At 35.2% G+C, this 25,193-nt stretch overlaps 1 protein-coding gene across 6 annotated transcripts in view; it reads left to right on the top strand.

The window, feature by feature from the left end:
- Positions 1 to 25,193, top strand: part of AKT3 (AKT serine/threonine kinase 3) — a 137,175-nt gene that overhangs the window by 69,019 nt on the left and 42,963 nt on the right. For all 6 annotated transcript variants that reach the window (XM_023730897.1, XM_023730894.1, XM_023730896.1 and 3 more), the window contains 2 exons: positions 10,992 to 11,206; positions 18,319 to 18,406. In XM_023730897.1, the coding sequence (XP_023586665.1) occupies positions 10,992 to 11,206; positions 18,319 to 18,406 (303 nt within the window). The remainder of the gene's footprint in view (positions 1 to 10,991; positions 11,207 to 18,318; positions 18,407 to 25,193) is intronic.

The raw sequence follows: 25,193 nt of genomic DNA, 5'->3' as shown, positions 1-25,193 counted from the left end.
ACATCTCATTTCAGAAGCAGATGATCTCCTAAGAAACAAAGATTCTGTTTTCTATGCAAATGTCACCAACTGAAGAACAAAACCAGGAATTTAATGCAAGAAGAGTCTAATTGTGTCTCAGTAGAAAGTTTACAGTTCACAAGAAATTATCAATTTGTTTTCAAAGACAAGTAAGAAAACAGTTCTGTATACTTTTTTTTTTAATATTTCAAAAGTCTGGCCTTTAAAAATAGATTATATACCTGTGGTTGATACATGTTGAATAATGTATTAAAATCAGGACACCTTATTTTTATAGGGGAGAGTGATTTCTGTAGTTACTATTTGAGGAAGACAACTCTTGAAACAGCTCCCTTCTTATGCAATTTTAATTCTTATTATTATATTCTAAGAATTTACATCACATACTGCATTTTTGTTAAATCAGTGTAACTTTGAATGTGTTTACCCTCCCTTTTAAAAACAAGAATTTAACTCCTTCATCTGTTTTCCAGTATGGACCATTTCATTGTACAATGTTCATTCATTCATTCATTCAAGAAGGATTTATTGAATATTTACTAGTTTCAGGCATTATATTAGACGCTGGGAATCAGTGGCGTCACTAGGGTTGGTGTCGCCCAGTGTGGTAATTCATGGTGTCACCCCCTCATGCTAATTACCACAATATTGTAGCTAAAACACCAGAAAATTTGACAAAATCAGCGACTAAAAACACTGGCAGCAACAAAAAACACCAGCGCGTGCTTGTAGCGTGTGCAAACAAAACCATGTGATTTGAAGGGTTACTGTAACTGGGTAATGACAGCTCTGACCAGAACGCATTACAACATTCCAAAAGTAAATTAGCATGGAGTTGTGGCCTGGTAGGTGTATTGACATGTGTAAGCTGGGCTTACAAAAATTTGTTTTGTTATTATAACTAACTACAGGGATATTTTTATTAAAAAATAATAAATTTCTGCTGAAACACTGCATAGAAATTTTATAGATAGTCATTTCGGCGTCACCCCCTCTGACAGTGGCCCCCGATGCAGTCCACATCCTTTGCACCCTGCTACTGACACCACTGCTGGGAATACAAAAATAGTAAGAAATATTTTTTGCCCTTATGTAGCTTGCTGCTTACCAAGATGATAAGATATGTGAAATAATTTTACTGGGCAAGAAGGTAATTGTTTTACTGGAATATATATGTATACTAGTGTCGTGGAAGGAAAAGAAATGTGCTTAGGCTGTTGGGAGGGTCAGTTGGCAGCAAAGAGGAAGCAGGAAGAGAGGAGGGTGGGCCCACTGGTAGTGATTAGAATGTGAGGAGTTTATATTTGATCCTGTGGGTGAGGGAGATGTACCCTTCAATTGAGAGCAAGGCAATAATGTGATGAAATGTACATGGTCGGTGTTAGAGAGGGATTGGCAAGAGCTGAAACTAGTCTCGTCCCTTACTTCAGATGGTGTATTTTGAACTTGGAAATTTCTAGTATATGCCATTTTATTAATGCCAGCCACTTCTTGATAGTAATATAAGTAATCGTTTATCAGACCTGAAATACATTCTTGAGTACTGCTTATCTTAGAAATGACTCACTGTCAGTATTTTCCCTTCTCCGGTTCTTGTATAAGACTTGTTTACTCATTATGTAGAGATCTTTGCTGCAACCTTTACTTCACCTATACTTCAATGATCATCCTTTACCTTTTAAATTGTTTTAGTCTTGTGGAAATACTTTGCTGTGGAAAGATAGATCACAGTGTCTCAAAGATATTTCAAAAAGAGTGTTGGAAAGCAGTTCAAAGCCAACTCATTAAAATGTACTAATTTAGATTCATAGGAGATTTTTAAATAAACTTAGGTTTTAAAGGTGAAACTTCAGTTTCTTCTTGGTGCAAACAAAGACCACCAGAAAAGATAAGGCTTGTAGTTTAAATACACCATTTGTTGAAAAAAGAATATTAAAAAAAAAAAGTATTTGTTTTCTTATCTGCTTTGATGAAGCATGGAGCTTACAATCCAATTTTTGCCACCTGGGAAAAATTAAAGATCTTTATTGTTAAAGGGAAAAAAAATTTATATATATATCTCTCATTTGTTCGTTTGCTTATTTTAAAAGCAGTTGCAAAGATCCAGTCCTAGCAAGCACATAAGCTATTCATTTAGTGTGTTAAATATCTAAAAATGCATTTATATGTACAGTTTTAAATGAGCATATTTTTGCTCTTATAGTAGAAGGGAATAAACTTGACCTGCAGTAAATTATGGATCATAAAATATCTTGAGAAAATTTTGTTTTTGTAGTGTATACAGTCTTTTCACACCTAGAAGTTATAAAAGAAATTAAAAATCGCATATAAACTCTTACTGTTAAACTTTATTATTTGATTTGGCTCTTATTGAATCCAAACCATTTTATGCAGTGCTAATTATTTAGTCTCAGCTTTGCTCTTGAGTTAGCAGTACCTGATCAACTTTCCAACTGTAAAACAGTTTGAAAATCAAATGTAGCTTACATGCAAGACCCAACAAAATTAAAAGTGTTAAGTACGTTTTGGCAGTTCACTTTTATTATGCCCAGTCCTCAAATGTACCAGCAGATAATCATCTGAATGTTAGTTATTTTTCACATGCTTATGTGATCACACAAAAAGTACATGCTAAAAAGAAGCAGATGGTGACAGATGGGGAAGGTTGAATAAGGTGGTTTTGGAAACCTGGAGAAATGCACTTGTAATAGTGTAAAAATAAAAATTATTTGATCATCAAGTTAGAACTAACAAAAAGATTGCAAAAAAATGACATGATTATTGGGAAATATATAGTATCTAGTTGTGGTTGCTATTTAGAAAAAAATGTATATGATTTTATTTCATCTAAGTGTAAAATATGATTTTTTTTTTTGCCAGTGGCTGAAAATGCATTTTTGATGCATTTTTCTTCAGAACCCCATTTTTAGAAAACATGTACTTGCTGTAATCTTAGTCATTTTTCTTCTGAAGCCTACTATCTTCAACATCTCTTTAATACAGTAATTTGAAAATATCTGAAATAGATCAGAATATTTTGATACAAAGATTTTCCTCAAAGTCATTGTGATGCTGCATCAGTAGCACAAGTGGAAATTTAATTCTCTATAAATTTAAAGCCAAAGGTAAACGTTAACTTCTTCAGAGTGAGTTGAAAGGTCACGTAAATCAAAGGTCACAGTAGAGCTAGTAAGGAGTTAGTGTACGTGGGGGGAGTAGTTAGAACCTAACTGGATTTAAATGTATCAAACGCAGTTTTATTTTTTATTTTAAATCCAACAAAGAATAGATGTAAATGATATCATCTTACAGACCCTGTCAATATTTTCTCTAGAAGATCTTAAGGAAAATGAGTAAGGCCAAAGGTACGTAAATTTGCACATTTAATCTGTAGGCAAAAATAGTAGAATTCATAGATAGTTTTCATTAGCCCTTGGACAAAAGTCTGTTGTATTTCCACAGATTTGTAAAACTAGTCTTAGAAGTTCTAAGCCTTTTGTAAAAAGAACAAGTTGCTTCAGTAGCCTTTTAAAATTGACTGGGTACAACTAATATTTTATTTAATGAATAATTTTTATAACACCTGTCCTCCCAAAGTAGCTTTGAAAACCTTTATCTTCCTGATAGTTCCAAAAAGGCTTAATGGCCAGTATTAAAGAGAATATTAAGTAAAGGAGCATGGTGATTAGAACATAGAAGTTGTCTGCTTTATAGTTAGAATTCATATTTAACAATTTCTAGCTCTCCTTATGAGTCGACTTAATATTTAATTGACTGTTTAATCTACATCTTTCTTTATGTTACTGCTGTTTTATACTGTTTCTGGATAATATTAATATCCATCCAACTTTGTCCCCTAATTGGATATTGCTTCAGTATGAACTAAAATTGTATTTTTAGTTCAATTCTAATGCCTACCAGTGTTTATGTGTCGGCCTTTACCTACCTAGAGGTCTGTCAGGTCTCATAGCAGCTGTTGCCACCTGAAGTTCTTTTCAATGTTATATGGTCTTTTGGCTTTAATAGAATATTTGCGTTTAGTACTCTGGTATGATTCTAGTTTAAGCACAATGTTCATTTTTAAATTCTCTGAAGCATGAGAACGTATACACGACTAGCCCTCATTGGGAACACTAGTGATTACTAGTATACTATGGCTCAGAGACTCAGGTTCTTGGAATCCCATAATGTCTGTTGATTCTGAATAAAAGAAGGAAATGTTTAAAATCTGTGGGAAGATATGTATATGTGTGATTTAATCACCAGTCTTATATCCGTTTAGCCTTTCTCTTGTTCAAAGATTTTCCCTGCTCAAGCCAGAGTTTGCTTTTGAAAGTACGATGTTAGCTGTATGCGAGTATTTGTGTGTGTGTGCTTAGAAATGGCCATAAAGCTTACAGAATTCTGATTCACAGAAAATGGCATTTAAGGTTTCAGTCTCTTAAGAATTATTACAGCAGATGATACCTGATTGTAAAATGCCTATTTAGAAGAAAATACCAAGAAACCATGGAATTTGCAGTTCTCATGAATGAAGTCTATACTCCTGAAGTTACAATTCATCGATATGTTTAAAATCCAAGCTAGAAGATTTATTGGGTTTTTTGTTGTTGCTGTTTTCTTTCTTCTTCTTTTTTTTTTTCTTTTTGCACATACCTGTGTTACAAATATATAAAGGGCTTTCATAAATGATAGAGTATGTAGATGTGTGTTTATATTTAAAACATACACATATTTATTACCTGAAATGTAAGGTTACCAGAAAAAAAAAATTTTTTTTGAATTAACGGTAGATTGGTGTATCCAAGTTCGCAGTTTACTTTCACATCATAGGTGTGCAGACAGTTTGTTTAGATGTTTAATTTTTTTCCCCCATCTGTTCTGTCAGGATTATTGTTTGAGCAGTAAGCCACTCTAGGGCATAGATAGCCTCTTCATAATTGCTTGTCTTGGGTGCATTGTGTGGCCTGGAGATGTTCCTTCAACCTCCCAGTAAATCCTAATTGGTAAAAGAATATTGGAATGAACATGTTTTTTGAAAATGCCCATTAGCCAAATAAATATTTACAATGGGAACTTTAACTGATAGTATCATTTTAAAATGCATAGCTTCTTATTCAGTAGCATTATTTGAGATTAATAACCATTCAAAAGCTATTCATGGTGATTTTTTTAATTCATCTTTTTTCTTTTTTAATAAATGAAAGTGTTCACATCAAATATTACCAGAATATTTCATAGTATTTGGTACCTGCTGTGACCTCCTTGAATCTTAGGTTTTATTATATCAGAAAACAAAGCTATCTCCGGCTCCTGATGGAAAATTGAAGCGAAACCATGTTTCCTTCAGTTTGTGCTCTGTTTAGATTTTGATTTGATATGACCCTTCATCATTTCTATCCTTTACATTTCTTATAGTCCTCCAGATCACTCCTGTCTTTTATCTCTGTTTGGGCATTTATTTTTAATGTAGGTATAATGTAAAGCTACATCTGTAGTTACAAAGGACAATAAGATAATAGCAAATACCAAAGTCTACATGCATATTTAAATCTGACACTTAATTTAAAAGTTAACATTGATGTTTAAGGAAAAGAGCCACTGTCTTTGGATTAACTCTCCAAAATAAAGCTTTTACCAGATTATTTCCCCAGGAGCAGGCTTTGATCTGTAATTCTGTCCAAATTATATGATACAGTGCATTTTAATGGAGTTGAAATGTCCTTTACCATTATTGTGCCTCTACTTCACATCACTCTTTGCCATACTCTTTTGATCAGTTCTCATAACCGTGAAATAAATTAGCCTTTTGCTAGGGAAAAAAAATCAGAAGTAGCCTGAAATAATTGAAACACTTCTGTTCAATGAATATAAATTTTTTATGTTAGTACATTAGGCAGATCTGCTGCAAAAGACCTCTTTAAAGTGTTAACAAGCAAAGATATCACCTTGAGGACTGAGGTGCGCCTGACCCAAGCCGTGGTGTTTTCAATTGCCTCATATGCATGTGAAAGCTGGACAATGAGTAAGGAAGACCAAAGAAGAATTGACACCTTTGAATTATGGTGTTGGCGAAGAATATTGAATATACCGTGGACTGCCAGAAGAATGAACAAATCTGTCTTGGAAGAAGTATAGCCAGAATGCTCCTTAAGAGCAAGGATAGCGAGACTTCATCTCACATACTTTGGGCATGTTATTAGGAGGGACCAGTCCCTGGAGAAGGACATCATGTTTGGTAAAGTAGAGGGTCAGTGAAAAAGAGGAATACCCTCTACAAGGTGAATTGACACAGTGGCTGCAACAGTGAGCTTAAGCATAGCAAGCATTGTGAGGATAGGCAGGACCAGGCAGTGTTTCGTTCTGTTGTACATAGCGTCACTATGATTCAGCCAACTTGACGGCACTTCACAACAACAGTGTAATTTTGGAAAAAGAAGTGCTTAGAGTAAGGGAGAAGAATTATCTCTTAAAAATTATAAAAATGAGGCTATTGTATTTGAATTAGTTATTTTGACTCTGAGATTTCCATAGCATCTCAAAGCAGTATGTTTTGAAATACTTTAAGGAAAGAAAAAGGGAGAGGATATTGTACGAAGAGCGAGAACATGTTTTATATAATAGCCACATGCAGAATATTGTGATCATTTTATTTTTATTTCTTGTTTATTTCATCTTCCAGCTCTTCAGGGGTAGAAGTATCTGGCTGAGCAAAACTCTTTCTTTTTAATTGATAGCAAAGACTCTGGTGGAGAGGGCTGGCTAGGTTGTTAAGATGTTTTCTCCTCAATATTACTTAAGTTGACATGTCAGTAAGGCAATACATTACATCGGTTTTGTTCAGTATAAAGTGATACGGCAGCCAGTTCCAATAACAGCATTATGTGTGTATATATCAGTTAAAGCACGTATGTTCAGAAGCAAAACCACTTACTTGGAGAGTCAGTATTCATTTTATAAAGCTGAATAAAATTTATTTTAATATCAGATCTTTTTATAATGCAGTTTTATTTTTCAGTTGCGTACTCCTCTTCAAAAATAAAACCCCTATTTTATGTATTCACTTTCCCTTCTGGCTGCAAACCAGGTATTTAAACAAAAATAAAGGATTGCCAGTTTTGCCAGCTGGGGATGAGAACCCGGCTGGCGAAATGTGGGTTCGGGAGGCAGTTAATCCAGCTTTTATGCTTTTTATGGTTTTATGAAAAAAGAGGTTAAAAACCACATTTGGCTCTTTTTGCATGTGTGCTACTGTTTTGTTGCTGCTGTAAGAATGCAGTAAAAGGTTGTTTAGATTTTGAAATTTTTTGTTATTAGATAAAATCCTTTATCAAGTAGATAAAGGCCCACAAGCAGTACATTCTACTAATTGACTGTGTGATAGATCCTTGAAGCGGTAGAATTATTTTAAAAACTCCCTGGTATTTTAAAGTTAAAGATGCAGCACTTTCTTTATGTAGAATTCCTTCTGGTTCTCTAGCTTATTTCTTGTTTTCTATTCTCATATTACTCGTTTCAAATAAGTAGAAATTTGAAATTCATTTTAGCTAAAGATGGAAACTATAATTTTTTTATATAATTTTGTTATTGTCGAGAATATACACAGCAAAACTTACATCAATTCAGCAGTTTCTACATGTACCATGTAGTGACATTGGTTATGTTCTTCTCACCCTCCTTTACTGAGTTGTTCCTCCCCCATTAACATCAGTTCACTGCCCCCTAAGATTCCTATCTAATCTTTCAAGGTGCTGTTGTCAATTTGATCCCATATAGATACCATATTTTTCCACAAATAATGTGCACCTTCTGTATTTGTTTGCTGGCTGTGCCCTCCCCTGGTGAGATATTTTGGTGAGCACACTATGCTGATTTTTTTTTACAGCAACATGTAGAAGAGGATTGGCATGGCGGCACTTATGGGGGTTCCTCATGGCAGGAGGGATGGCTGGGAAACAAACGCAGAAGGCACGCATTGTTTGTTAAAAGTACAGTAGTTCTTAAAATAACATAATGCTCAAGGCAGGCTTTTTTACTAGTTAAGCTAAACTATTGTTTGGTTTCAGGAAGGCTTCAGGGGTTATTTTTGGTTTAAGGTTTAAAGATTATCTCAGGGCAGTAGTTTCAGTAATTCATCCAACCTCCATGGCTTCAGGAAGTCTGGAGTACATGAGAATTTTAAATTCTATTCTGAATTTTCCCCCCCTTTGATCAGGATTCTTCTAAGGATTCTTTGATCAAAATGTTCAGTAATAGTAGCTAGGCGCCATCTAGTTCTTCTGGTCTCATGACAAAGGAGGCAGTTGTTTATGGAAGCAATGAGCCACATATTCCATATCCTCTTCCTATTGCTGACTCTCCTTCTTCCTCTATTTTTCCAGACCAGGAGAGACCAATTGTTGTGTCTTGAATGGCCACTTGCAAGCCTGTAAGACCCCAGGCAGTATGCATCAAACTAGGATGTAGAAAAGAAGCACTAAACCTGTTATAAGAGCAATTAACTGGGATGTCCTAGAAAATTATGACCCTAAACCTCCAAACCAAGAAACCAAATCCCATAACGTTGTTGGCTGTACATAATCAGCCCCAGCAACTACTCTCTCTCTTTTTTTTTTTTGTCATTATTGTAAATACATCTATCACACAGCTTTTGCCAATTCAACCATTTGCAGATATATAACTTATTGTAGCAATTATAATAATTTGCCTTGCAACCCTTAATCAATGCTATTTTTCCATCACCATTAATCCCCCATTTCCCCCTCCCTCGCACCCCTGGTAACCGCTAATAAACTTTGTTCTCTATACTTTGTCTTTTCTTGTCTTTTTATGTAAGTGAGGTCATACAGTATTTGTCCTTTTGTGATTGACTTATTCAGAAACTATAGTTTGTTGTTTTTCCAGAAAATATTTTGGTTAGTTCGTGATTTACAAAGGATTTTTGGAAAAACATAGGAACGAGACTTGTTCATACATTGCCAATGCTGTTCCAAGTATTCTTTAGCCACAGAACAATGATAACAATTGAATTAAAATTGTTTTCATAACTTTCTTAATGCATGTACTGAATAGAGCTTTAACAGTTTTTTTTCCTTGAAAGTGCATCCTCCATCTTTAAATATTCTGTCTACTAGGTGCCTTTTATAGATTTATAGGTGATCACAGTGTTACTGCCAAAAATATGATTATCTGCAATTCTGTGAAATTATTGGTAAATTTTAAATAACAGTCACAAGGGAATAATCTTCAGTAGAGTAATTAATCTATACTAAGAAAGCTGAGCACATGAGTTCTACCCTATTCTGTGTCAAATTCTCTCTTATGTAATCAGTTACAAGTTTTTTTCCCCCCACATTAATAAATTTTGTGTGTCTAGTTTTCTCAATTTGGTTCTCCCTAAGCTGAGAGGATCAAATAAAATAAGCTCTAAGATTATTCAGATATAATCTTAGTTATCTGATTATATGTAATTATTTGATTATGTATAGTTATTTGATTGTATATAGTTATTTAAAATAAAATATTGAAAATTCTATATGTTTAAAAAAAAAAAAAAACACAAAAAGCCACTGCCGTCAAGTGGATTCTGACTCGTAGCGACCTGATAGGATTGAGTAGAACTCTGCCCCATAGGGTTTCCAAGGCTGTAGATCTTTACAGAAGCAGACTAATCACATCTTTCTCATGCGGAGCGGCTGGAAGTTTCTATATACATGAAGAAAATTTCACTGGATGAGAAACAAACCTAATAAACAGATAAAACCACGTTTTTTCTGAGTAAAATGGCAAGCTGTCATGTTTCGATTTGAGCAGGTAGCTCCACATAACCCAACTGGTACTTCCGTAAATTTCTTAGTAAACTTATTTTGTGTGTAATGTATTTTTGGGAAACAGATTTAAGGGCATGTACCACACAGATATTAAATATGATTTCTGTTGTTTGAGTTTAACAAAAATTCTTTGTTGTAAGTTACTAAAACTTTGGATACTAAAGTTTGTTACAACCCAAACAATAAACCTTAATATTCACTTCCTTGATTAAATGTTTCCTGAAAGAGTTTAAACATGTAGTGATCTCTGAAAGCTTTCAAATTTATTTTAATGGTTGTCATGCCCTATACACTTCTTTGTAACATTGCATTGGTTTGCTCCTATCTTTTGCTATTCAATTTGTGTTAGTTCTTTTTAATACAAGAATGTGTAAGGCGCATTGTTTGCTGTTTAATCAGCATCGTCTAGCCATGAGTTGTTATTTAAAGTCTACATTGTGGAACCAGATGAAAAATTAAATAGGCCTAAGAGAAAATATGCAAATATGCCAACTCTTTTCATTTTATCCTTAGTACTCTATGTACTCACTTACTTGGACTTTTATTACATGACCTGTCCCCTTTTTCGTACAGGAGGCCCCTGGGTTACGAACGTCCGACTTACATACAATCCATAGTTACAAACCAACCCCTCTAAAGCCTATTATGTTAAAAATTCGAGGTACATAAAGTGGTTTGTAATAACAATCAAGTGCTACTTTGCAACACGCATCAAGACATTATTATTATTATTACTACTGTATTATCTTAAAGATATTTTAGTATATCTGAAAGTGTTCGTTTTTCGTGCTTAGAAAGGTAACAGTATATACTAAAACATTTGAACTAACTGACATTAGATATGAACTGTACCTAACTGTTCCAATTTCTGTACAAAGTTAACTTAAAGACAGACTTAGGCATGGAGCTTATTCATAATCCGGGGACTCCTGTACACTGATCATTTCTGGGTATATATTGAACAGCTCATATGTTTGGTGTGATTTATATCTTTTGAAGGATGCTTCACAGTTCAAATGTCAAGCATACCAAGGCCTTGAAAGTTGCGATTCATTTTTATGTAAAAATATTATGTTTTATGCATAATCCTTTGAAAGTTAAAGTGTAATAATTAATCTTTTTAACTGGTTTCATTTTTAGGTGTTAGAAGATAATGACTACGGTCGAGCAGTGGACTGGTGGGGCCTAGGTGTTGTCATGTATGAAATGATGTGTGGGAGGTTACCCTTCTACAACCAGGACCATGAGAAACTTTTTGAACTAATACTAATGGAAGATATTAAATTTCCTCGAACACTCTCTTCAGACGCAAAATCATTGCTTTCAGGGCTCTTAATAAAGGATCCAAATAAACGGTAAGTCTCTAGTATTGCTCATTGAGTTAATGATGAACATGGTTAGAAATTATGATGTAGAAACTAATTCACATATAACTGACTCCGTGACATAATGTATTTGGTGTAGATATCTTCCTACTGAATTACTGACTTATTTTTAACTGCGTAATATTGAACATTTAAAAAATTTCCTGAACGTTTCCCTAGCTTGAAAATTTTATGCAGATTTTTCCCAAGAAGGATATTGAGTTTCGTTATCCATATTATAAGTCGACAGTTTCTTAATTGCCCTGTTGCTTGATATTGTGGGGAGGGGAAGATCCCTTTTTTTCCTTTCAGTCTCTGGGCCTTTACATTTCTGCTGATTAACATCGTGAAAAGAATAGACTGGTCTCTGTACTCTCCCCCTCCCCTCAACCTTGGTTAATATAGCTAACTACTTGTTGTTTGTCGTTTGAAAATATTCTTTTTCATGCATGGCTAAAAGAATTGATGGTTTAAAAAAAAAATCTTTCCATACTTACTATTCCTGTCTTTGTAGCTATAGCTGTGACCTGAAGGAGGCTACAGCGCTTGCTGCTTTGCTCAGTGAGCTACAGCATTCTTTGTTTATGTTTGTATATTCAGTTGCCCGTACATTTTATGAATCGTATTTGAAATCACTGTTAATTTAAAAATGTCCCTTACTGTGTGTGTATGCATTTGTATATATGTATTCCATGTAGACATGTATGCATATCAGTACTTCTCTGAAAGTTTATTAAATCATAAGCATCTTAAGGACGACCCATTAAAACCCGTTGCCGTTGAGTCGATTTCAACTCATAGTGACCCTGGAGGACAGAGTAGAACTGCCCCATAGGGTTTCCAGGGAGCGGCTGGTGGATTCGAACTGCTGACCTTTTTGGTTAGCAGCCATAGCTCTTAACCATTGTGCCACCTTTATGTAGTGTTGAATCTTCCATAAAACCTAACATAATGATTTGTTACAATGTTCTATTTATGGTTGCGTCTCGATAAAATGCGTGAATGGGATAAATTAATTTTAAAATTTTTGCTTTGTCTACCTTTAGAGATGGCTTTCATTACATACTTCTAGCCTTTAAATTCATAAGTAACATGATTTTACCTTACGCAGAAATAAACAAACATAATAAGAGAGGTACCACCTTTTTGCTTTGTGAAAAACGATTTAAAAATGTGCTTCCAAATCATAGTAACTGAGATATCACCTTCTATTTGTAAAGCGTTTCTGTTTTCTTTCAAACCACTTTCACATTGATTACCTCCCTTGCTTTTTTCAGCAGGCTTGTGAAGTAGATAGGGCAGATGATATCGTCAGCTCCCTCTGACTGGGGAAGAAACAGAGGCCCAGAGAGGGTTAAGTGATTTATCTAAGGGCTCACAAAAATTCTTGCAGAAGCAAGAGGAGAAATCAGGTCTTCTGGTGCCTATTCAGTGTGTCTTTTATGTCTCATTTACAATGCATACATTTCTCAATTGGTTCAGATTTTTAAATATGTGCCATTTAATTTGGTTATTTCACAGTTAATGTAGTTAATACATCTATTAGCAAAGGAAATATTGCCTGCACTTAGTGACAGGTAAGTCTTTAAATACAGCTACGATTTCCATTTTATCTACTTGACTTTGGGATCTAGTGTTCGGCTTAGGTTTCAGGGGCAGTGACTCTATCACATTCTTCCCTGGCTTCTTTAGGTAACTTTTACCACCCTTTCTTTTGTGGCCCTCTGTAAGTGGCTGGTAAAACAAAATTGTTCTTGTGGTTTACATGTCCATATCTCTTTTTTTTTTCTTATTGTCCGCATTCCAATGGATAGCACATAGTAGGTACTTAGTAATTTTTTTAGTAAACATGAGGTAAATTTCTAGAATGTTAGTGGCCTGGTATGTAGGACAACTCTTAATAGTTTGTCCACCCAGGGGCTTGTTCCAAAGAGAAGATGAGGCATTTTCAATTATCTAATGTTTCCTTTGATAATAGATGTGTCAGGTTCCTCCACTGGTACATTAAATATTGGGAATGCAAGGGTGAAAAAGATGAACAGGTCTCTGCTCTAGATGGTCACAAAACATACTTATACAGTGAAATGTAGTAAATGCTCAGGTCAAGCTATGTACAGATTGCTATTGAAATTATTAGCCTTTCTAAGACTTGAGTTGGTTCATGAAGGAGTTGGAGTTTACAGAGAGGAGAGTGTCATTCCAAGCAAAAAAGTTTGCATGTAAAGTATAGTCGAATTGCAAATGAGCATGGTATTTGAGAAGTTCAGTGACTAGAGTGTGGAATGTGAGTTGAGTAACATTGGGAGATGAAGCTGATAGATTGTAAAGGACCTTATGTTTCTTAGAAAATATTTAATCTTTATTCAGAAGATAAAGAGAAGCCACTGAAGTATTTAAAGCAAGAGAAGGCATAACCAGAACTCCTTTACGAAAAGGTAACTCTGGCAGCTTTGTGGTGAATGGATTAGAAGCGTGAAGGGAGGGTAGGCAGGCAGAGCAGTTATGGAATTGTACAGACAAGAATTAAGACCCCTCCTGAAGCAGTGGCAAAAGAGCAATAAACAGAGCTTCTCGAGTGATTAAGGAATGGCAAAGAAGTGGAAGGAGTCAGGGAGGTCTGGAGATTTCCAGCTTGGGTGACTAGTTTGAGAAGACAGTTTTATTAACAGACGGGGAATATAGGCGAAGGAGAAGGCTTGATGGGGTTGTTGTTGTTGTTAGGGACCCGTACCGTCAAGTCATTTCTGATTCATAGCGACCCCGTGTACCACAAATGAAACACTGATGGGGTAGATGCTGATATTAGCTTTGGGCATACTCGGTCTGCACCTTCTATAGACAACCTAGATGGAAATGTCAAGTAACCAATTGGAAATAATAGTACCAGAGTTTAAGAGAAACACAGTAACTGAATACATGGATTTGGGGGCTATAAATATCTAGGAGGTAGCTGGAGCCATGACAGTAGCTGAGAGTAGGGTAGGGTATGAAGAGAAGAGGACCCAGGAAAAAACCCTGAGAAACATCAGAATGTAAGAGGGAGAAAGAAGAGAAGGAGTCAACATAGGACCCTCAAAGTCTATGGAAAAGTAACGAAAGATCGCATGGTAGTTTACCTATAATGTTTATTATGATCTTTGTTACTGTTATTCAGCTATTTTAAATAGTGCTTCAACTTTTCTGATAATCTTTACTGGATTGCTGTCTGTCCTATCAATGGGTCAGCTTTTGCTTTTATTTATTATTATATATTACTTTATGGTCTTTCTATTAGTGTCTCCTTTATCCTTCCATGTAGACTTCATAGGAAAAGTATGACCTTATGTTGCCTTCAAGAAACACCAGGAAAAGGTGATTTCTGTGATATTCTTGCAAGGAACCCTTGTGGCGCAGTGGTTGAGTGCTGGGCTGCTAACCAAAAGGTCAGCGGTTTGAACCCACCAGCCGTTCTGCAGTAGAAAGATGTGGCAGTCTGCTTGCGTAAAGATTACAGCCTCAGAAACCCTATGGGATGGTTCTGCTCTGTCCTATAGGGTCACTATGAGTCGGAATCAACTTGACGACAGTGGGATTTTTTTTTTTTTGGTGATGTTCTTGATAGTGAATAATCCATAGCAGAGAAGTTAGTTTGGCATTCTGATATTGGAGTTTTGTATTCTTAGTTATAAATACCTCAAGTTCAAAACATATTTTGGTATTATTTTGAAGTCTTAAATTATATATGAGGGAGTCATTGACATTGAAATTTTGAGTTTCATACATTGAGGAAGTCTGTGTTAAACAGTCTCTCTCAGCTTCTAAAATGGCAGCCTAACATTATATTCTTAGACTGCATAGTGTTCATGGCCTATACTTTAGTTTAAATACTGGCAGTTCGAACCCACCCACAGCTCTGCAGGAGGAAGATGTGGCTGTCTGCTTCCATAAAGATTACAGCCTTGGAAACCCTATGGGTCAGTTCTGCTCTGTCCTGTAGGGTCACTGTGAGTCGGAATCGACTCGACCACAGTGGGTTTGGTTTTTTTGGTTTATGTCCAGAGTCAAACTACAGTTAGAGAACTGGAGGGATTACATGAAAACAAATAAGAAAAGTTGGATTCAAATCTCTAGAAGTCCTAAATAACAAACTGATTATAGCTCTCCACTCCAGCTCCCACCTCACCCACCCCCACAAACATAATTCAAAATGAAAAAAAAATTGACATAAACCGTAGCATACAATGAAGTTCTGATTTTCTCATGCAGACTACTTTGATGCATATTTTGAAATGTTAAATTCTTTCCAAAAAGTGTGTTTTACTGTTTGTGCTTTTCTGGTTTCCTAAGCACAAGCTTAGAATGCCTTTTGGATAATCCAGCACTATCTCTGCCCTCAAGGGAATTTGCAGTGTACTAGGGAAAGAGACCTAAACAATTTGTAGGGAGTGCTGAGTGTTAACTAAATACAGAATTGCCGATCTGAAGGTTCCAAATGTGAGCATAGATATTACGATCTGATCTAATCTAAAAGTCCTGTATCAGAGAGGTGGTGCATTTAGTGAATTCTATATGGATCTGGGGATAGGAGACCCAGGTTGTCGGAACACTTATTACTAGAGATTTTTAGATAGCAGCTGATTTTTTTTATTTTCCGTTCTGACAGTGTGTCAGAGGACCTTCAGTCCTTCACAATCCATGTTTCCTACACCCGGTAGTACCAGAACTCATTAGAATTGTACAGTTGTTTATTTTTATGACATATTTGGTTTGCTTCCTACTCAGTAATGTGTTAGAGCTGGCACATAACACCTCAGGGAAGCCAGTTAAGTTTGCAGAAATTTTGTGAATTGATTATTAAACCCAGTCATTATAAAGAATTAAATTACATAAACTTACAATTAAATCAAGTATATTAAAAGCAAAAGTAATACTCAAAACTCATCACTTAATAACTTTGTTACATTTTGCTACTCTCTATGTCTTGAGGTTATTTATGTCTGCCATATCTGTGAGTATACCATATAATGTATACCACCTCCCTGTTGAGTGACATCATGTTGATAGCTTGAAATTGGCCATGGTGGGAGTATTTACACCAGGGAAATCAGCAGACACTATAAATCAGGGTTTGATTTGTGGTTTTGTTGATTGTTTAGCCTTAAGAAAGTGAGGGACAAAATGTTAATATTGCAGATTACATTTAAGTTTGTTGTGTCTGTAGCTGTTACATGGTGAGGAAATATTCTTCCACTATTCTTGTACTTTGGACATGTAATCAGGAAGGAACAGTCCCTGGAGAGGGACATCATGCTTGATGAAGTAGAGGGTCAGCAAAAAAGAGGAAGACCCTCAGCGAGATGGACTGACACAGTGGCTGCATTGTGAGGATGTTGCAGGACTGGGCCACTGCACATGGGGTCACTATGAGTCAGAACCAACTCAATGGCACCTAACAACAATTCAAAAACTATTAACCATTCAACAAAGAAGTCACTCATGTCGCTGACAGGTGATATTCTGACATATGTCTGGTGTATCACTTTCATCTTATAAATAAAATATTTATAATAAATAATATAAACAAAAATATTAGCCAATATTTATGTCTCAGCTACTTACAAGTCATTTGTATTCCTTGGTTGACTTTGGATACAAGAGTTTACAAAAATTAACAGAGGTGTTCTGTGAGAATCAATAGGCTAATTAATTTACAACCAAGAATATTGTTTGTTTTATTGTTCTTTGTAAGTTTTGTGCTACACATCCTTTATGTCAGTAAAACTTACAATAAATGTATGTATGTATTGCAGATGTATAATTTCCCCCAGAGGGCTGATTGTTTAGCATTTACCAGCATACTATCATTCCTAACCACGAACAAATCCAAATAAAGCTTGCTATATTAAGCTTTATCTCAGTAGCTAGATTGACACAATGACCTCAACAATGAGCTCAAACATACCAGCCATCTTGAAGATGTTGCAGGACCGGGCAACATTGTGCTCTGTTATACATGGGGTTGCCACGAGTCGAAGTCAACTCAGCAACTAACAGGATAACAGTTTATCAAATTCAGATTTAAATAGATTTTGTTTGCTTTCCTTTTTTCTTTCTTCCTCTTTTTTTCCTTCCCCTTCCCTCCCTTCCTTTCTCTTTCTCCTCCCTCCTCCTCCTTTTTCTCTTCCCTTTCTCTCTTCCTTCCAACCCTATCTCCTTTCCTTCCTTCCTGGCATGTTCCATGTTATCAATTTAAAAGTTATCCATTTTAGAAGGATATAAAGAACCAGTAATGCATACCAAATAATACTAAATGATCACACTGATTTTGAACTGTGAGAAAACACCTGAATTTAATACTGTGTTAGATATCAGTTAAATAAGCCAAAAACCAAACCAAACCCATGCCCGTCGAGTCATTTCTGACTCATTGCGACCTTGTGGTTAAATAAGAGCACCTTTAAAAACTGGGGGGGCAAGGAATGTGTGACTTGTTTAATTTTTAATTTACACGGCAGTGGCAGCAATATTTTATAGAATATCGGTACTGTTTCTGTAGAAATTTGTTTTTCAAATTTTCACAATACTGTTTCAGATGAAAATGACCCATGAGTCGTTCACAGTACCTCACTAATTATTTCTTTGTAACCAATTAGTCATTTCAGAATTTGTTTTAACAAGGGTGCGCTTGAATAATTCTAAAGAAATTTGGTTTATCAAATTGACAGTGATGATAAATATCATTTATTGTTCTAGGTGCATATCTATATTATTTCTAACCCTTGTAATAACCCATGAGGTTGGTATTATGATCCCTACTTTACAGATGAAAAGACTAAGTTAAGCAACTTTCTATTGTTACACATCCAGTAAGTACCAAAGCTGGTTTTGCCTTTCAGGTCTGTCTCCAAACCTGTGCTGTTTTCCAGATGCCATACTGTTCGCAGGCTAGTTCTTATTAATAGCATATTATGTATATTAGATCTTTTGGCAAAATATTTTTAGTTTTATAGATATTTATCACACAAACTATCACAAAGGGAATCACACTTTCACAAAAAAATTTGTCATGTATCAGGCTTATGTAAACATTTTATACTCATTTAATTTTATTTCTGTCCTCATAGCCTTGGTGGAGGACCAGATGATGCAAAAGAAATTATGAGACACAGTTTCTTTTCTGGAATAAACTGGCAAGATGTGTATGATAAAAAGGTAGGATGTATTTTTGGCTTAGTGGTTCTATATCTTGGCTGCTCTGCTAAAATGAACTTAACAGCAGAAAACAAAAGGGGGGTTAAATGAATAAAATCTGATGAAGTAATGACATTTTTCATTTTACTCTGACATTTAAGTGATTCTTGAACTCGTTAGTACAAAGTTTTATTTATAATTTTGACTCCCTAGATGTGTTTTGACATTTTATTCAATGTGGTCAAACGATTGAGTTTTCTATTTTTAATTTTCGTAATTGTTAGTTTGCCACTCTTTGTTTCTTTAATTAAAAAAATAATAAAGACACCTAGTGTTATGTTATTCTTTATGTAAACTAGCAAAAAAAATCATAAAAATCATAATTTTTTTACCCCCATATGTTTTTAATTTTAAAGTGAAAACTTCAGATTTATGTATACAAGTCCTTATTTTGAAAGAAGTTTAAAGAAATTTAGTTTTAGTCTTTAACAAAGTAATAAATTTAATTTTCTTATTTGGAAATACTCTTGTTATTTGAAACAGAACTTTATTGCCCACAAAATGGATGCTACTAGTTATTTTTATTGCAATATGCTTATTATTTTTTAACACTGTAGTTTTTGCTTAAGTTCAGGAACAGGAGATTATTGTGTCTGTTGATCATTTTATTTTTTTAGACGTATACAAGTCTTGATTACTTTTTAACACAAAACCTGGGTAAGCCTCTCGTTGATAATTTAGTCACATTATTCTCACAGTAATTATTGTGTCAAAGTTTTTTTAATTCTGTGTTTAAGAGAGAATTAGTTTTACTGTTTACTCTATATAGTTTTATATGAAGATACTGGTTAATTGATTGGTCTTTTACTACTTCAGGTATTCCTAGTACAGACATTGATTTTGATATTTTGATTTTCAAGTGCTCATGTAAAAATATTTTATGATGAAATTTTTATGTAATTCAGTAATTTACTTAGAATTTTTATTTAGTTATTTTGTTTAGCTATTCCATCCATTTCAGTTTATTCCAGTTTTCCATATTTTTTCTGTGAAACAGCATTTATCCATCAACAACATGTGTGTAGTGCCTCTTTTGTGTGAAGTATCCTCATCTATTAACCCCTAAAGTAAAGATAAAATGATAGCGTATGAATTGTAAGGAAGTAATACAAGTACTTCATTTCTCTATTATTTTGTTATGGTGGTAGGGAGTGTGTTAATTTCCTATCCGCATATTGTAACTAAGAGTTTAAAATAGTTGGCCTTGTGTATTCAGCACCTCTACTCAAAGACTCAGTTAAACTCACATCTCTTTGAGTTTGTACAGTGTGTAAGGTACGTTGTAATTATTGAAACCCTCAGAACTCTTATAAGGAGGATGTGACCATTCTTAGATGGACTAAATGTTTACCAACTCTATATAGATATTTTAAAATCCACTTTATATCATTGGTGATGACCCTTATGAGTTGCATGTACACGTGGGAAGGCTCCTAATAAGCTGCATACTGTGTGTATCTGAAGGTTCCCTGGTAACACAAATGGTTTGCGCTTGACGACTAATCTAAAGGTTGGTGGTTTGAACACGACCCGTGACTCCACAGAAGAAAGACCTGCCAGTCTGCTTCCAAAAAGTCAGCCATCGAAAACCCTGTGGAGCACAGTTCTACTGTGACACGCCTTGGGTCACCTGAGTTGGAAGTGACCTGACAGCAATGGGTTTGGTTTTGATTTTTGTGCGTATACCACCAAAGAACCTGAAAAAGATCGAGGTCTTACTTTATCTCCCAGAAATAATGCATAGTTAGAGGTTTTCTTTAGCTTACAAAACTATAAGCCGCAAGTAAATATTTCTTCAGTATACCTTGTCTGGGGAAGATTCAGCCAAAACAAGGAAACATTTCTTTAAGAGTCAGAATGGTTAGGGTACCAGTGTGGCATTACTAACCTAAAGACGGGGAAAACATGAACCTTCTTCAGGGCTGTGATGAGACTAAGATATATGCTATTGATGTTAAAGGTAGCTTGGCATCACCTAGAGAACGCCCTCAGAACCGAACCTGCACATCAGTTAAAAAGTAAGGCTTACTCTGTTTCAGCTCCGCCGGGCTGGACATGCTCAGAGTAGAGGATGAAGGCTGTGAAAATGTGATCGGGTTTGTTTGGGTTTGTATTATATCACAAAGAAACAAGAAATTATGATGACCAGCCTGACATCAGTAGCTCTTTTAATGAAATCAGGTAAAATTCTAGTGCTTTGGACAGTAAACATGAAATAATTTACAAAATCACACATTTTTATGAATGCTTTATGTCTTTAAAATATGTAACGTATTCATAAGAGGTTAATTCATCTCTAAGATCAGATTTTTTATTAGAGTTCTTATTACTAAGCTTTAGAAGATTTATTATCTTTTGTAGGTTCGTTATTGCATGATTATTGGCCATGTTTCTATATGTTGTGGCAAATCTAGAGATGCAGGCATATCTAGAAATGCTGGTATCTTTCAGAGGAATCTGAATCCCACCCTTGGCAAAGTGAAAAATGAACTAACCTTGATTACAAGTAATAGGATGTGCTACTCCAAAGAACACAGTATGACATGTAGGACTGAGTCCTGGTCCTGGATTTGCTTCTTTTTTCCTGTGTGGAAATGGACAAGTCACTTAACTGCCATAAAATTCTGATCCCTGAAGTTCCTCCAAACTTTAAGATTCTCTGGTAGTATGTTTTAGAATATAAATTTATCTAGATAAATTTCTATGTAGATTTCTATGTAGATTTTACACTCAGTTTGTCAACATCTACAAAAAAGTCTGCTGGGATTTTGTGTGAGATTATGTTGAATCGGTAGATAAATTTGGGGAGATTGACATCTTACCATATTGAGTCTTCTGATCCATGAACACAGTTTATCTGTCCATTTATTTAGATCTTCTTTAATTTCTCTCAGTAATGTTTCAGAGAAAAACACAACAAAGAGCATCAAAATCAAATTATTCAAAACCAGTGATAGAAAATCTGAAATAGAAAATCTAAAACAGAGAAAAAGACACATATTACCTATGGAAAACAAAGAACAACAACAGAATTCTCAGTGGAAGACAATGGAGAGACATCTTGTAAAGTACAAAAAGAAAAAAAGATTATTAATGTAGAGTTCTATACCTAGAAAAAATTCCTTTCAAAAATGAAGGCAGAATAAAGACTACACCAAAAAAGCTAGGAGAGTTCATTGCCAGCAAAACAGAACAGAAAGAAATGTTAAAGGAAATTCTCCAGGCAAAAGAAAAATGAGCTGCTTGAGTCAGTGGATTTAATAGCTTTTATTACATTCCTTTTCTTTTGAGACTCCAGTTGATATATGTATGTATTCTTTTAAAGAGTGTTTAACTTTATTTTTTTGCTGGGGAGTCACTTATTTGCAAATTAGTTTGAATTTTTCAAAGTTTATTTTTAAGCTCCTTTGGGATGCATTTGGAGTCTCTGGGTGGTACAAACGATTAAATCTTTGTCTACTAATCGAAAGTTTGGAAGTTCAGATCCACCCAGAAGCACTTTGAAGAAAAACCTGTTGATCTCCTTCCAAAAGATCACTGCCATTGAAAACCCTATGGAGTGCAGTTTTACTCTGACACACATGGGGTCACCATGAGTCGCAATCCACTCGATGGCAACTGGTCTGGGTTTTTGGTTAGGGTACATTTAAAGTAGCCTTAATTCTAAGACTAGAGTCCCTGGGTGGTGTAAATGGTTAAACGCTCGGCTACTAACCAGAAGGTTGGCAGTTTAAGTCAATCCAGAGATGCCTCAGAAGAAAGGCCTGGTGATCTACTTCTGAAAAAGTCAGCCATTGAAAACCCTATGGAACACAGTTCTACCCTGACGCAAATGGTGTAACTATGAGTCGGAATTGTTTCAGTGGCAATTGGTTTGGTTTTATCCTAAGGCTAAGTTTAGCTCCACTTCAAAGGCATCCAGCTGCCGTCCTGTCGATTCTGACTCATGGTGACCCTGTGTGCATGTCAGAGACTGTGCTATGGTATGCCCTCTATGGATTTGGAAAGATTTATGGAGAAAAAATTGCATTTAAAGAGAACACAGGATCTGAAATGATGGAAATGTGACATTTTAGAAGGGGAGAACAATGTGAGAAAAACAAAAGTAGTAATGAGTGAAGTGCATGAAGATATGCTGACTGGAGGAACCAGCAATTCACAGTAGATAGAAATTGGATGCAAAAAAATGGAGAAGTGGGCCTGCTAATATTGTGTTATTTCTTAAAAGTTTAGCTTTGCTTGATCCAGTTGCTTACCAGAATTATAGATTCTAATGTAGGGAAGTGACATGAGATAATTGGACCTTTTCAGGTTTTATTGGTATAGACTTTTAGGGAGAAGAGTCTGGGGAAAGAAAAAAAAGAGATTCTCATTAAGAGACTACTGCAGTGTTATAAGTGTGAAGTGACAGGCCTGACTGAAGCAGATTAATGGCAATGAGGAGGAAAAGGAAGTGTGAATCCCAGCAGCATTATACAGAAATAAGAATTGGCAGTCTAGTCTGACAATACTGGGAGAATGGGAGCAGGCTTAAGGGGGAGAATCTAGTTGGTTTTGGTACGAGTTAATTCCAAGTGGGATTGTCTAAGAGCTAAAAATAGAGTAGTAACATTTGAAATCTGGAGTTTAGAGTATAATTAGATTTGTGAGAATGGATTACCTCTGTGAGGAGGAGAGAGATGAGGTAAAGGATGGTGAGAGGACAGTGAGAGAGAGGAGGGAGGAGAAGGAGGGAAGGAGAACACAGAGTGCTAGGACTGAGTGTTGGAAAATACCATGGTCAGAAAGCTGGCATTTTTGCCTTGTGCTTAATCTTAGGGAAATATTTTCCCCGCTGAGTATGATATTAGCTGTTCGTTTTTCATAAATGTCATCTATCAGGTTGAGAAAATTTCCTACTATCACTAGTTTTCTGAGTGTTCTTACTATAAATGAATGCTAGATTTTGTTGTATGCGTTTTCTGTATTCACTGAAGTGACCATATGGTTTTATTTTTTTTAGTCTGTTAATATGAGTCACACTGATTGGTTTTCAAATATCAACCAACCTCTATACCTAGAATGAACCCCACATGGTCTTGGTGTATTACCTTTTTTATATATTGGTAGATTTGATTTGCTGGTATTTTGTTAAGGATTTTTACATTTTTGTTCATGAAAGATATTGGAGTATACTTTTATTTTCAAGTACTCTTTCTCTGATTTTGGAATCAGGGTAATGCTGGACTCCTAAAATGAATTGTGTGGTGTTTCTGTCTTTTTTATTTTATGGAAGGGTTTGTGTGGAATTGATATTATTTCTTGTTTAAGTGGAATTGATATTATTTCTTGTTGAAACATTTGGTAGAAATTTCCTAGGAAGCCAGCTAGATTTAAGGAACTTAATTTCTTTAAATAAAAACCAAGCCCGTTGCTGTCATGTTGATTCCAATTCATGGTGACCCCATGTGACACAGACTAGAACTGCTCCATAGGGTTTTCTTGTCTGTAATCTTTACAGAAGCAGATTCCCAGGCCTTTCTTCCATGGTGCTTCTGGGTGTGTTCCAACTGCCATCTTTTAGGTTAGTAGTGGGGTGCAAACTGTTTGTACCACCCAGGGAGCTCATTTCTTTAATAATAGATGTAGGGCAATTCTAATTAACTAGCTAACTATTTCTTTTGAATGAGATTTGGTTGGTTGTGTCTTCTAAGGAATTTTTAAAATTTCACCTAAGTTGTTGAATTTCTTGGCTTGAAGTGAGTCATAATACTCCTGTTAACCCTTTTAGTGCCTATAGGATCTCTAGTGTTGACCTCTCTTTCAAGCCTGAAATTAATACTTTGTTCCTTTTCTCTTTTTTTGTGATCACTCTGGCAACAGGTTTATTAATTTTATTGATTATTTTCAAAGAACTAGCTGTTATTGGTTTTCTATTTTATGTATTTTTAAACATTTTTTGAGTCTGTTCAGCTTGCCTTTCTTTAATACAGTCTTCATTTTCTAATATCTAAAACTGGAAACTTATATCCTTTCTTCTCTTATAATATAAGCATGTTGTTATCATTATTTGCCGTTGAGTTGATTGCAACTCACGGAAACCCCATGTGTTCAGAGTAAAACTGTTTATAGGGTTTTCAAGGCTGTGACCTTTGGGAAACAGACTGCCAGGACTGTCTTCCAAGGTATCTCTGGGTGGCTTTGAACTGCCATCCTTCCAGCAAGTAGTCGTTTGCTTAACCATTTTCACCACCAGAGACCCAGGACTATATATTTCCCTTGAAGCATTGCTCCAGCTGCATCTCGTATATTTTGTTATGTTGTGTTTTGATTTCATTTCAGAATGCTTTCTAATCTTCCATGTCATTTCTTCTTTGACCTCATGGGTTATTTAGAAGTGTGTTGTTTGGTTTATAAATATTTGCAGATGGTTCAGCTCTCTTTTTGTTTTTGAGCCCTAGTGGTGTAATTCTGTTGTTGTTAGAAAACATATTTTGTATAATTTTAATTCTTTTCTATTTATTGAGATTCATTATGACACAGAATATGCTTTATGTTGGTGAAAGCTTTATGTGTATTTGAAAAGAATATGTATTCTGTTCTTGTGTGAAGTGTTCTATAAATATCAGTTAGATCAAGTTGGCTGAGAGTGTTGTTTATGCCTTTATCTCTACAGATATATATTTTTTCCCATACAAAAATTTATACATACATTGTTATGTGACTCTAATTGCTCTCCCCATACTGTGACAGCACACTCCTCCTTTCC

This window comes from Trichechus manatus, unplaced genomic scaffold (assembly GCF_000243295.1).
Source record: "Trichechus manatus latirostris isolate Lorelei unplaced genomic scaffold, TriManLat1.0 scaffold00039, whole genome shotgun sequence".
Classification (NCBI taxonomy): domain Eukaryota; kingdom Metazoa; phylum Chordata; class Mammalia; order Sirenia; family Trichechidae; genus Trichechus; species Trichechus manatus.
Note: the sequence above shows the minus strand (reverse complement) of the source record. Positions and strands in the feature narration are given on the sequence as shown.